The sequence below is a fragment of the Simochromis diagramma genome, unplaced genomic scaffold (genome assembly GCF_900408965.1).
Source record: "Simochromis diagramma unplaced genomic scaffold, fSimDia1.1 OVJJ01000205.1, whole genome shotgun sequence".
In the NCBI taxonomy this organism is placed as follows: Eukaryota; Metazoa; Chordata; class Actinopteri; order Cichliformes; family Cichlidae; genus Simochromis; species Simochromis diagramma.
The window spans coordinates 12,061,437-12,075,037 of NW_024386782.1; the positions used below are offsets into that span (position 1 = coordinate 12,061,437).

A 13,601-nucleotide genomic window follows, 5' to 3' on the forward strand; every position below is an offset into this window, starting at 1 on the left:
TTGGAGGCAGATTACAGGATGACCCCAACTTCAGCAACAGGACCACTCTCAGCATTGACCAAGCGTGTTTGCTTTTGGAACTGTGTCTTCATTCCACCTACTTCACATACAAGGGTCAGTTCTACTGGCAGAAACATGGGTGTGCCATGGGCTCCCCAGTTTCACCCATCGTGGTCAATTTGTACATGGAAGAAGTGGAAAAGAGAGCTTTGCTATCCTACCCTGGAACACCACCAAGCCATTGGTTCAGATATGTGGATGACACCTGGGTGAAAATCAAATCTCAGGACGTACCACAGTTCGCAGATCACTTAGTGGACCGACACATCAAATTCACCAGGGAGGATATGAAAAGTGGCAGGTTAGCCTTCTTAGACTGTGAGATTTCCATCAGTAATGGGGGACATCTAAAAGCTGATGTGTACCAGAAACCTACACATACGGATCAGTATTTAAGGTTTGACTCTCATCGTCCACTGGAGCACAAACTGGGTGTCATCAGGACGCTACAACACAGAGCGAACACCATCCCCACAGACACAGCGGCCAGGGAAGCAGAAGAAAAGCTCATCAAGAAGGCCCTGAGTAAATGTGGTTATCCCAGCTGGATTTTTGTCAAAGCTGGGAAAACGCCAAAAGAAAGTTCCAGCCGATCCAGGAGAGAAGGATAACCGCTGCCTAAACGAAAACCTGTAGTGATCCCAGTACGTGTCAGGAGTATCGGAGCAGTTGAGACGCATTTTTTCTAAACACCGGGTCTCTGTGGCTTTTAAACCCCAAAACACGCTGCGCCAAAAATTGGTCCACCCCAAGGATCAGGTCCCCCGACACAAACAGAGTAACATAGTGTACGCTGTTAAGTGCCAGGAGGATTGCCAGGATTTATACATCAGGGAAACCAAACAACCTCTGGCTAAGCGGATGGCACAACACAGAAGAGCCACCTCGTCAGGCCAGGACTCTGCAGTCTATTTAACACCTACAGGCCAGTGGACACTCTTTCAATGATGAGGATGTACACATCCGAGACAGGGAGGAACGCTGGTTTGAACACGGAGTCAAGGAAGCCATTTACGTGAAAAGGGAAAGACTATCTCTGAATCGAGGAGGCGGCCTAAGGGTACACCTGTCACCATCTTACAATGCTGTGATTGCAGCCATTCCCCAACTCTCTGTGAATGGTACTCATGGCCATTGATCAATGTTCATGAGAATTTGCATAAATATTTTGAAGGAACTGACCTCCCAGCCCATTGTTCCTTCACTGGGCTGGTTTCAGTCATTATGCAAATGTACTGTTTATAAGATTGGGGAAACCTGCAGTCAGCTGAGACTGAAGAAGTCACTTGGATGAGTGATGAAACGTTTCTCCCACTGAAAACGTTACATCCAGATGAACAGAATCAACTTTTGGAGATTTGAAAGAACATGTTGTTGTAAGGTTTTGAGCTAAATGTGGAAAAATGTTGCTGTTAATTTCAACATGTTTCACTTTACAAAAGGCACCCCATACACAATCCTTCAAAAAATATTAGACGCCACGATATTATTTATTAATAATCTTGCTTTTATAAGGCTTTTCAAATGATCCAGTTGTGCAGCAGTGTTTTTAAAATATCTTCAGGGTAATTTGGGGAAAAAATAAATAAATAACAAATAATAGGTGTAAATAACATTATTTTTCTTATGAAAAATAAAACACTCCATGAATACAGATACATTTTCAGCAGATTATTTTAAATGAGTGGGGGCTATGTTTTGTTTGGTTGGGTTGACTCTCTACTGTTGTGTCTGGCGAGCACCATCATACCAGTATAAATATTTCAAAAGGATGCCAGTCACGGTGGATAATAAAACAGGCCTTGGGACCCTGGTGGTGGTCTTGTTGTCTTGTTTGCTTTAGTGTGGGCCAGAGACTGATAAGAGGCAAGCTTCCTCAGAGTACTGTTGATCATTTAATTTAAAAAAACACACTTTAGTCAAAATTATTTTATTGAGAAAAAATGTTAATTTCACCAGTGAAATACAATATTTTACACCTACTATACACTAATTCATATTTATATCTCAGTTGTTGTTGGGGGGCGTTGTCTCACAATAGCTAGTAATACATTTTAAAGCTGAAGATACAAAACTTAATTTTTAAAAATGTGTTATTTTTAGCTGTTTTGAAATAGACTTCTCTCCACACCTTCACTAATAAAAAACAAAATGTTTTAAGGTTTTTCTCCTCACTCATATATGACTTTTCAACTATGCTTGTCTGAACTTCATCTTAGTCACAGAGGGAATAACAAATGGCCAATGAAGGTGCTGTGGTTGTTGTACATTATCATAAATCCAGGTGTTTGCACGGAGCCTCATGTACACCTGGTCTCCTGCAGCCAGCTGCAGAGTCATGCCATTGGTGGCTGTCTCATGGCGATTTCCAGCAGCATGGTTGTACACTGTCACCATCTGCTCTCCATTCTTCATCAGACGCAGCCCCATCGGTCTAGATGATATATTATGACCAGAGAAGCTGAAGTAATAAACTCCTCTGACCGGAGCAGTGAAAATACCTGGAGATGATGGACACAGTTACAGCTTATAAGGCATTAAGAAGAGCAGTGGTAGTGAAATGCAGTACAAATACTGCAAAACTAACAAATAAACCCATGTGTACAAATACATATAATTATGGTAAGGTTACCTGTTGCAGGGTTGAAAGAGCCTGAGTTAAAGTAGACATTCCTGTAGAGCAGTGTGATCTCTGTATTGAATGGTCCAATATTTCCAACATTACTGATGGATGCACCAAATGCCACTCGACTGCCTTGTGGTGTAGCGTGAAAATAAGACATTATCAAAACGGAAAACATGGAATTAATGAAATAAAAACCCACAGCTGTGCAGTATGATCTTACCTTGGATCTCTGACCTCAGATTCGCCAACTTTTTCTCAAACTGCTTCTCAGTGTCCTTCAGCTTGGCCTCCAGTTCTTTTAACATTAAAGCAAGTTGGATGTAGTTTTTCTCATTCCCCGCTGAATAAGCTGCATTGATGACAGGACTCTCAGTTGGATTGGCTTCTCCTGCTTGGCCGTCCAGCTGACTTACCTCAGCCACACACAGGTAGAACAGGGAGACGGTTAACACAGTCAGTAAGGTCTTCATCATTTCACTCGTTCTGTTTCTCGGGATATGCTGTCAGTGCCTCTCCCTACAAGGCATTATATAGCATACACTAAAAGGAAGTAACCTTGTTTATTTTCTCAAAACAAAAAAACACATCATCATCTTTGTCATATCTTTTATTGTGTTGTATCAAAGGTTATTTTTTATTAGGCTTTTACAAGTAAACAACAGGATTTCCTTACACAAGTTTCCAATCAGGATGTGCATATCAGCAAATCACTAAGCTTACTGACAAGCTAGACAACATTTAATTGTTTTTTCTTAAATCATTATAACAGATGTTGGTGTCACTTACATTTACAGCCATATAGACACCACCACATAGTATTAACACATTGTAATGTTTGGAAACTGGCCTTTTATGTACAGTGTTAACACTTTATGCCACAGCTGCTCTATTAACAGTTTTGGTTATTACAGAAATTGTTTTTATGTTTCTGTAAAGATTAATCCACCAGTGTGCACAAGCACTTTAATCAAAATGACTTTTTTAGTATTAAAATATATTCTTGTTTGCAATGCATGAATTTCCAATTTTATTATTTTACAAAAAAAAGCAGCAAATTCAGCATCTTAATGAAAAATAATAATTTTCTTCACTGTTTTCAGTGAAGAAAATTATTATTTTTCATGATTGCTTGATTGAATTCTGACTCTGAGACGTCCAGTGGGCTTAAATATGGGTAGAAAAATATGCATTCAATCATTTTTAGGTTTGTATGGGAGTTATAAAATAGTTGTTTTCTTGTTGTAATGACAGGTGGTCTATATCTGTTAATACTGTATGTATTACTGTTTATTTACAGTATCACACACATTAATGAGTGCATCTGAGGCGAACAGGGGCTCAGCTTCTTTTTAAAGATATTGGAAATCTTATTACATGAAATGGATGAACTTCTCTCCCTACTGAACCACAGCCAACCTGTGCTGTGTTTTGTGTCATGACTAATAAGGACGTACTTCAGAATATGAACAGCAGGCAAACGTGAACAAGTCATGAGTAATGTTGAAGAATATAATACACTGAGGGTCTTTTTCGTAAAGTATCAAACAGTTTCCACGTGATTGGTCTGCCAAATAAAAGATATGAAAGGACAGCGAGATAAAACAGTGATACCAAAATGTTTTCATGACGGCATCAACAAATAGTAAAACGTGACTGGTGCATATCAGATTATTGATTAACTGCCTCATGTCCCACTGAGTAGTTAATTTTTATTTTCCTTTTTGCCTCACTGCTTGCAGAAGTCTGATTGTGTACAAGTGTGGATGAGTCACTCTGGTCTTGGAGGGAACAGTGAAGAAAAGGCCTCACATTTCCAGGGACTGAAATAGACTAAATGCTCTGTGTCTGCCTCTCACACTGAGCACTGAGTGGGAGGACATAGCAGACACAGAGGTACTCTCAGCTCCCCCACATTCATCCAGCACGTCTTATCTCCATTTTTGGTCCATTTTATATTGCCAGTGATGCATGAATGTGTTCATGTCTGCATGTTTCAGCTAATCACGGTGACTTCAGTGCTGAATATTTATTTCTTTTAAATCTATATCAATAAATATTTACAGATGCGTCAAATGAGGCTTTAGACTCTTACAAACGAGGATGTGAAGGTGAATACTGAAGCTGTGTCCAGTATGTCCACAAGAGGGCAGCCCTGTATAGCCGAGAAAGAGCTGAGAAACCCTAGAAAAGTCAGTTCACATAAAACGTTTCATGTAGGTATTCTTATGCTTAACACTGCAGAAGTTACAAAGGAGGGATTACAGCTCAGCAAGGGATGAAAGTAAGATGGTGACTTCAGTTTATCACAGAATCATTTGAAAAGGTTTGAAAGTTAAATGGCGTGCACTGACAAATCTGTTGTTCAAAAGTGTCTGTTGTTGGGGCTCATTTCTGCGGGAAAACAAAACGAGACGGCAAAGAGAGCTGAGGTTCAGAGGCTGTCGGATCGGTGCGCCGACAACAACCTGGACCTTAATATCACCAAGACAAAAGAGCTGGTAGTCGACTTCAAAAGGAGGAAGTCTGAGCTGCAGCCTGCCAGAATCAACGGGGAGTGTGTGGAAAGGGTGTCCAGCTTCAAGTTCCTGGATGTGCACAGACACAGACCTCCAATGGAGCACCTCGGCAGTTTTCAAGAAGGCCCAACAGTGTCTCCATTTTCTGAGACTCCTCAGAAAAATGGACCTGAAGAAGGAGCTGCTGATTGTCTTCTACCTTTACTCCATTGAAAGTGTGCTGACATACTGCATCTGTGTGTGGTTCTCCAGCTGCACCACGGCACACATAAAGAGACTTCAGAGGGTTATCAATATGGCCCAGAAGGTCACTGGACATCCTCTTCCCTCCCTGAAGGACCTGTACAGCAGTTGCTGTCTCAAGAGGGCACACAGCATCGTACAGGACTGTACACACACAGGACACCGGGTGTTTAAGCTGCTGCCATCTGGCAGGAGATTCAGGCTGCTGAGGTCGCAGACAAACAGACTCAAGGACAGCTTTTACAACAGGACAATAGACCTAATCAATGCTGACCCGATTGGCTACCTCCCTGGACTTTTTAATAACAATTACAACAACAACAATAATAATAATAACAATGTGCAATAAAAACATGCACTCATTCTTTTTATTTTTTTTATTAAGTTAAGTAACTGTGTTGTGTTGTGCATAGTGCAGACACAGGACAGTTTCCAATTTTGTTGTACTATTGTACTTGGTATGACTGTAATGACAATAAAGAGTTATTGCTTATCTCCTAAGGACTCCATGTTATTTTTCAAGAGAAAAAAAAAAGACTTCCTCAGTTTAATGTCTTGTATTGAGAGAAACAGACTCCGTACTTGAGCTGAGATCCCACCATGAGTACACTTTGCATGGCATCCTGTGGGACATCTCCTTCTCTAGCATCTTTTGAGATATCGTGATCACCACTCTATGAGTAATGGCGATCCTCCTTTGAGCAGAATTTAAAACAAAAACAAAGCCAGAAGTTAATTTTAGTTTTTTAGTACTGAAATACCTCAAAATGATATATTTGACTATTTTTTGTCATTGCTGTGATTCAGAAGTAATATTTAGCCCTAAATTTTAAATCTATGATGTTCAGTGCCTATATTAAACAAGGCTAAAGTCAATTAATGAGGTCTGTGAGTGCAGACATTACACCAACCTGTTATTCAAAGTTTCTGTTTGCAAGAGGCAGCCAATGAGAGGACAGCTGGCCTAATGGGGAGGTTTTGAATCCAGAGAAGCTCAAAAAGCTATTCTGCATTTCAGTCCATAAATTCAATATGCTTTGTTTATTAGTTTTGACAGATTGTTATATTGAATAGAAATATTAATAATAATGTAATAGCATTATTCTACAGGGGTCCTTCAGGGCTCTTTACTTGGTCCACTACTATTTACATTAGTAACTTTAGATCTGTGACATCTTGTCTGATAAGTTTACAGCAAAGCTATCTCATTGTTGCTGTAAACTTGCCACAGGCAAACAGTCAAAGCAAAAGCCATTCTCTGTGCATTTTTTTTACTTTGATAACTTCATACACACTTATCTTGGCTCAGGATCCTTCAAAAAATATTATATTAGAGGATATTATTTGAATTTATAAGCCTTTTCAAACTATCCAGATATACAGCGATGCTTTATGAATAAATAACATAACGTAGTAAATAAAATTAGGGACTGCATAAAAAATGAAACACTCCATGAATACAGATACATCTTAAGCAGATCCTTTCAAATAGGGCAGTTTATTCTCTTCTGTTGTGTCTAGCGGGTGACTCAGAGCAGCATTATACCAGTCTAAATATTTTAAAAGGACAGCAGTCATGGCAGCTAATAAAGCAAGCCTCTGGACCCTGATTGTATTCTTGCAGTCCTGTTTTGCTTTAGCGTGTGCAACGGCATGTGCAGAAGCAAGTTTCCTTACCTGTTTCTTCCTTTTAATTCATTCTCCCCCAGAAGGGAGGAACAATTTAGTCAGTTCTGTTAGTTTGTCTGTCCTGCAGTCTAACGTCCACAGTTTTCAGCATATCATGTTCAAATTTTGTGTGATGGTAGACACCAATAACAGCCTGACCTCATTTAATTTTAGTGAAATGTGGGTCCAGGTCACACCAAATGTACCCACAGTTTTTTATGGATCATCTTCAAACTTCACCAAAATATACTAGACCTTGGGGGGGGCATGAGTACCTAGGTTGGCTAAGCATTTGACATTGACCTTCATTGTTAGCCCCCAAAAGTCAAAGTTAATCTTGAAAAACAACAAATCATATCAAATATAATATCTCAAATGAAAGGACATAAAGAGAGCTGTAAAACACACTTTATTTTTTCAATATGACGCAGTATGACGTCACAATGATGCCATAAAGTTTAGCAAAATCACAAACTCCATGAAAACATCGTAAAATTTCAGGTTTTTCCAGATTATAGAAGCCAAGGATTATAGCCAATCATAGGGGTAAAGATAAAGCATTACATACTAAAACTGTGTATTTTTTAAGGTCATAGGTCAAAGGTCAGGTGTTGTTATGAAAATAGGCTGATATCAGCATGTTGTAATAAAACATTAAAAGTTATATCACCCTTGCCCTGTGGGAGGAGTTGTGCTCTCTGAGTGCTGTTGTTGCTGATGCTTTTGTGTGTTTTATGTTTCCCTTTGCACATACACTATATTGCTCTCTGTAAATAAAGTATGTGTAAAGTTAAAACAAAGCACCTTTGCCATTCTTTGACAGCAGGTTAAGTCATTTGCATGTGACTGATAATCGTAATCCATTTAGTGGGTCTGCTTGCTCTGGAATCGTTGCCTCGCCGCCTGCGGAAGTCTGATTGTGTACGAGTGTGGATGAGTCACTCTGGTCTTGGAGGGAACAGTGAAGAAAAGGCCTCACATTTCTGGGGACTGAAATAGACTAAATGCTCTGTGTCTGCCTCTCACACTGCACACTGAGTGGGAGGACATAGCAGACACAGAGGTGCTCTCAGCTCCCCCACATTCATCCAGCACACCTTATCTCCATTTTCAGCCCCTGAAGGCATCCTCATATGTGGCAGCTTCCGAATGACTGATGCACGTGTCTATTGGTTAGTGTGTGTGTGTGTGTGTGTGTGTGTGTGTGTGTGTGTGTGTGTGTGTGTGTGTGTGTGATATGTTTTATGTTGTTTTTCTTGTTTTCTTGATGAGAGTATGATGATGAGTATTTTTCATTACTTCAACCTCTTCAGCTTTGATAAGCAGACATTAACGGGATTTTTGTTTTGTTTTTTGTTGGTGTTTTTGGTTTGTTTGGAGTTTTTTTTTTTCTTTACATGGACCTTGCAGTTCCACAAGAGGGCAGTCACATACAGCTAACTGCAAAAGAGAAGGCAGTGATAGAGAAGCCTCGCATATATTGTATTGCAGTGTAGATACTTGTTCTTGTGACTGTTACGACTATAAAAGACATCTACCAGCACTCTAAACACTCTGTCTACCGTTTGGGATCCATAAATTCCATCCTTCCTTATACTTAGGACACCATGGCTATGAGACCCAAATGCTGTGGAATATGACTGGTCAAAATGTTTTAACCTGAAGCCAAAAATGTCAACCTCGTGGTGGCCCTGAAACAAAAATCAGAGTAAAGTTAGTCATTCTCCAAAGTCAGTAGGATTCATGACCTTAAACAGTCTCAGTCCAACAAATAGATGTTGATGTTTTTCAGAAATTTCCCAGATGCAGGACAAAAATAGCACATGTTGTATGTTATACAGCTCAGAAGAAGAATGACCCTCCTTTATGGCTTGCCTACGAGCAGAAGCAGCTTTGAACGCCCGGTCTTTTTGCAGCACTGTAATTTGTGAGACCCCCTATTTAATCTGACAAGCCAATCACAACTTCTGAACTGCATGAGACCAGAATTATCATTGTACATAAATTTAGCACATTTCACTGTCCCTAGCCACATTTTAAAGCTATGATGAGAGGGCAGGGAGGTCTGCATAGTGTCAGGCTGAATATGGTAATTAGGATGTGTGGGTGCCTGGCTGTGACTGATGTGGCTCAGGTACAGCTCAGAATGTGGTTCCTTACATGGTGAAGTCTTGGCTCAAGTCCTCACCATGTAAGAAAACAAGACGACTATCACCTAGACTGAAGATTGTCTGCTTCTTCATCCTCTATAAGCCAGACCCGTGTTTATTTGTAGCATCTCCTGCAGGCTTTGTGTTTAAATGAGTGAGCTGCCATTTCTTTTGAATAGTTTTCTCTTGTTTATCCTGACTAAAGAGGCAAGTTGTTGTATTTTGGTCTGTTTATTTTGATTAAGTAATCTCGGTTTGGATTTCTGGAGAAGTATAAAGAAAGTCACAAAAAGTTGCACTGTGGATCTAAGTAAAACACCTGATAGTGATAAAGGAGGAAATGGGGTACTGCATGAGGAAGTCAGGACTGGCACAGAAGTACCTGAGGGGGGAGCAGGGCATCAAGAGAGTGGTGAGGTGTGCAGTAGGAAAGACAGGTGGGTTCAAGTTGGAGTAAGTTGAGGAATCAGCTCTGATCCCTTTCTTGTTTGGAGTGGTGATGGACTGTTTAACAGTTTAACAGAGGAGGTCAGGCAGGAGTCTCTTTGGACGTCATTTGCAGATGACATTGTGATGTGAAGAGAGCCTGGAGAGGTGGAGGTATGCTCTGGAGAGAAGAGGAATGAAAGTCAATAGAAGCAAGAGAGAATACTTGTGAGTGAATGAGGGAGAGCCTCTACTTCTCTCATCCTAACAATAGCAATGCAAGGAGTAGAGGGTCAACCATCAAAAGCAGCGAAGGGAGTGCAGGCAGGGTGGAGACGAAGTGTCGGGTTAACAGAAGATAGCAGCAAGAGTGAAAGAGAAGGTTTAAAAATGGTAGCGAGACCTGCTGCGATGCATGGTTTGGAGACGATGGCCCTGATAAAACACAAGAGCTGGAGAGAGATGGCGCTGGAGAGAGCAGAGTGGAAGATGTTAAGGTTTTTGTTTTTCGAGCAGGATGGTCAGAATTAGAAATAAATGTGTCAGAAGGACACTTCAGGCTGAGCTGTTTAGACAGGAAGTTAGAGCAGCTTGGACATGTGCAGAGGCGGGACATAAGATGCAGAATATGGAGCTGCCAGGCAGGAGGAAAAGAGGAAGACCACAGAGAAGATCCACTGAAGGAGGACATGTCGAGGGTTGGTATGACAGAAGAGTATGCTCGAGCGCTATGGAGGCAAATGATCTGCTGTGGCAAACCCTAATGAGAACAACCAAAAAAAAAAAAAAGACAGATTTGTTCCGGCCTTGGCTCTCCACCACACTAATTTATACTCCTGTATTTGTGAAACTGATGAATAATAAATACAAGACCTATTCACTTTATCAATTTGCTCTTTTGGCTGCTTGGGGATTTGGGGAAGATGGATGTGTTTCATGTTGTGCCTCAGCCCTCCTACAGGGGCCTAACGAGGTTTATTAAATGAGGGGTGTCTAATCTAAAAAAAGAGTTTTCAGGAGAAAAAAAAAGTGAATTTTAAAAACAAAAAATCAGGTTACATGAAAACATCTCTAATAATAATAAAATACATGAATTCAAGGTTTTTCAAGTCATATAAAAAAAGAGAGAAGTCTAGCAAGTAATCTAATGATAGAGTCCTGAATAATAAATACAGTTTTGTATGGTTTTGCTTAACAGATATCCAGTGTTGGGAGTAACAGAATACATGTACCGCCGTTACGTGATTAAAATACAAAATATGAGTAACTGTATTCCGTAAAAAGGTGGTATTCAGAATACAGTTACTTTGCTGAAGTAAAGGGATTACACGGCGGTCTTCTCCTGTTTCATATGTTAGGCTATGCCCTCTCTATTTTTGGTAATTCCACGCTGGTGGAAACCCAAACAAAACACGCATTAAGAGGCTCAAATGCCTGTGTCTCAATCTCGCCTCAAATAATGACGTAAAGAATTTATTTTTTAAAAATGATTTAATATGAAGGCAATAGGCAGAGTGTTACAGGCATCACCCTAAAGAATGTAGCCTCATGGGCAGTGTAGTCCGTGCTGTAGGGAGAATGGACTGCCATACCCGTTATGTGTCTGTGAGTGAGGGAGGGAGAAAAAGTGGAAAAGTACGAGCTGTCAACGAGCAGAAACGGGAGCTGGAAGCATGTAAATATAATAATAACCACTGCAGCCAAAAAGAGTGCCTGACGAGCCCAGTTGTAAGTAACCTATTAAGACTCGACTGTACATTGTGTTCGTGTTTCCCCCGAAACAATAAGTTCTGTTGGAGCAGCCTTTCAACGCCTCTCTCTGTCTCTCACTAGCAAACTTGACCCAGACAACAAAGTAAAGCTAGTTTTCGGCTACGAGCCCGACACAGAACCGACGCATTAGCCAGAGGTCCCTTTACTACGGTTCGGAGCCGCGGACCTGTTTTATATACGCGCCGAATACTTTTCTATACGAGATGACTGCAAAAAGTGCAGCCTTACCTAATGTCAACCTACTGTTACTCATTTTATATTAAGATTTAAAAATCTAGTTGGTATTATGGCGAGTAACCTTCAGTAATAGTAATAAATCACACAGCAATAGTACATTCATGTAGTTGTAAAAAAGCATGATAATATATTAAGTAATCCGAAGTATTCAGAATACGTTACTCTCATTGAGTAACGTAACGGAATACGTTACAAAATACATTTTGGGGCATGTATTCTGTAATCTGTAGTGGAATACATTTTAAAAGTAACCTTCCCAACACTGCAGATATCTCTGTGGCCACAACTGGGAAATTACATTTAGTGGCCTCATGTGCTTCCTTCCTATGTTACTCTATTATATTAGAAAATCATGGCGTGTTCAAATGCAGTGCAGCACAAATAATGGCAGTAAGCTTGGTGTCTTTCCAAGCTTCAATAATTCTTGAATATTAGCTGATATCATTAGAAACCATAAGCGTGGGTCATAAAAAACATTACATTTGTATCTGTAAAAAATCCTGAGTGCCTTTAGTGGTGCAGATAGTTCTCGAAACATGATAGCCATGCTTTTTTGGATTTGGCATCCCCTGAATGTACTTTTGGACACTTCTAGAGCTAACTCATTATCACCTTACGAACATTGCACTAGTAACAATAGCAGGGTCCATTACTCTTACCTTCATGTGAAGTTGCCTCTTAATAAGACAGTGTAATATGTGTGTTCACCATGATCAAAATCATACCTGTCTGTCATCCTTTGCTTTGAAGGACTTTAAGTACCGGAGTAGACTAGGTGGGCCAGGTCTTGTTCTCGGCTGCAGCTTGAATTGGCTGTACATGTAACAGATGTATCAGGAAGATATTTCTGACGGGCAGACAGAAATATCCCCGTGGCTTTGTTCGGCTCGCCTCACAGACTAGCGGGTTTCTCTCGCCGCGGCCAAGAGCTCAAACAAGAGCTGTCTTTGTCCTTTAATTTGTCGGTCAGTCTAAGAATAAAGTTGACATCACAGGCATGGCTCAGAGTTATGTTTCTGACCCCCTCTCCCCTCTTGCCTCCTCTTGATACTGTTTGTGTGCTTGTCTGATCTTCCAAGCACACATGTTCTTGTTTGATAGGCAACATCTATGGAAATTGTGTCAGGGTATTACTCTCTATCGCAACGTTAGCCTTTGGCATGCCAAAAACTCTTCAGCAAACAAATACGGATATCTTCTGTTGTCCCGCATGAGCGCCATTGTAATGTACTTACATGGAGATGTAAGTACACCATACGCCTAAATATATTGAAAGAGATTTGCGAGCAAAAGAAAGCATCCAATCGGCCTGTGTGACACAAGTCTGATCTAAACATGTATCTGAAGGCAGCCTGCAGTGAGATCCCTGTGCCCAGGCAAAGAGGGGGGCCGAGGCTGGATCGCTGCTCCAGTTCCATCCAGCAGAGGCAGGGGGCAGGAACCCGGGTGCACTTCTCGAGCCTCAACAGCTGTCCTGCAGGAGCTCTTGAAGACCACAGACCTCAAGAGCAGCGCACCTTAGAGGATCTTCTTCATGTACAAAATCATTTTTTCCAGGCATCTCCCCAACCTTGTGCCAGCATGGTCTACAGGTAGGATTCTGTTCTTTAGAAGGTGCATGAAAAAAAATCCCCCTCTGTACTGTTCGTGCTGCATGTGAGAAATTTTAAGCAAGTTTCATGCATCAGATTTGGATTATGTTCATTCTGCATTAAGGTGCAGCTTAAGTAAGCGTGACTTGACTGTCACCAACCAGCGGCCTGTTTTTCGCTTCACTTCAATGTGTATGATTGCTAAAACACTGGAAGTGAGGATTAAAGTTTAATTCTTCTCAGGGTCTCTGCCTGCTAAATACTTCTCATCACTTTGTGGTAATAAGACTCTCACGTAGCCCAGCGACTT

At 40.8% G+C, this 13,601-nt stretch overlaps 2 protein-coding genes across 4 annotated transcripts in view; one reads left to right on the forward strand and one right to left on the reverse strand.

The window, feature by feature from the left end:
- Nucleotides 1-1,974: 1,974 nt before the first annotated feature.
- LOC120727516 (complement C1q tumor necrosis factor-related protein 6-like) lies at nt 1,975-2,871 on the reverse strand. Its single transcript, XM_040021827.1, has 2 exons — nt 2,693-2,871; nt 1,975-2,561 (listed from the first exon to the last, which is right to left on the reverse strand). The coding sequence occupies exons 1-2, from the start codon at nt 2,859-2,861 to the stop codon at nt 2,254-2,256; spliced, it is 477 nt and encodes a 158-aa protein (XP_039877761.1). The 5' UTR covers nt 2,862-2,871; the 3' UTR covers nt 1,975-2,253.
- A 9,796-nt stretch (nt 2,872-12,667) lies between these two features.
- The window catches only part of kcnab1b (potassium voltage-gated channel, shaker-related subfamily, beta member 1 b), a 43,841-nt gene continuing 42,907 nt past the window's right edge, over nt 12,668-13,601 (forward strand). Inside the window, exons 1-2 of one of the 3 annotated variants that reach the window (XM_040021823.1) lie at nt 12,668-12,942; nt 13,047-13,291. In XM_040021823.1, the coding sequence (XP_039877757.1) occupies nt 12,784-12,942; nt 13,047-13,291 (404 nt within the window). In that variant the 5' untranslated portion in view covers nt 12,668-12,783. Of the gene's footprint in view, nt 13,292-13,601 lie in introns of all 3 variants that reach the window. The other 2 variants (XM_040021824.1, XM_040021826.1) reach the window with 2 other exon arrangements.

Excerpts from the sequence above, each read along its gene's own strand:
- LOC120727516 (XM_040021827.1), bottom strand. The coding sequence starts at position 2,861 with ATGTTTTCCGTTTTGATAATGTCTTATTTTCACGCTACACCACAAGGC. Across the intron at positions 2,562-2,692 it reads CTCTTTCAACCCTGCAACAG|GTATTTTCACTGCTCCGGTC; the intron begins GTAACCTTACCA and ends CATCATCTCCAG.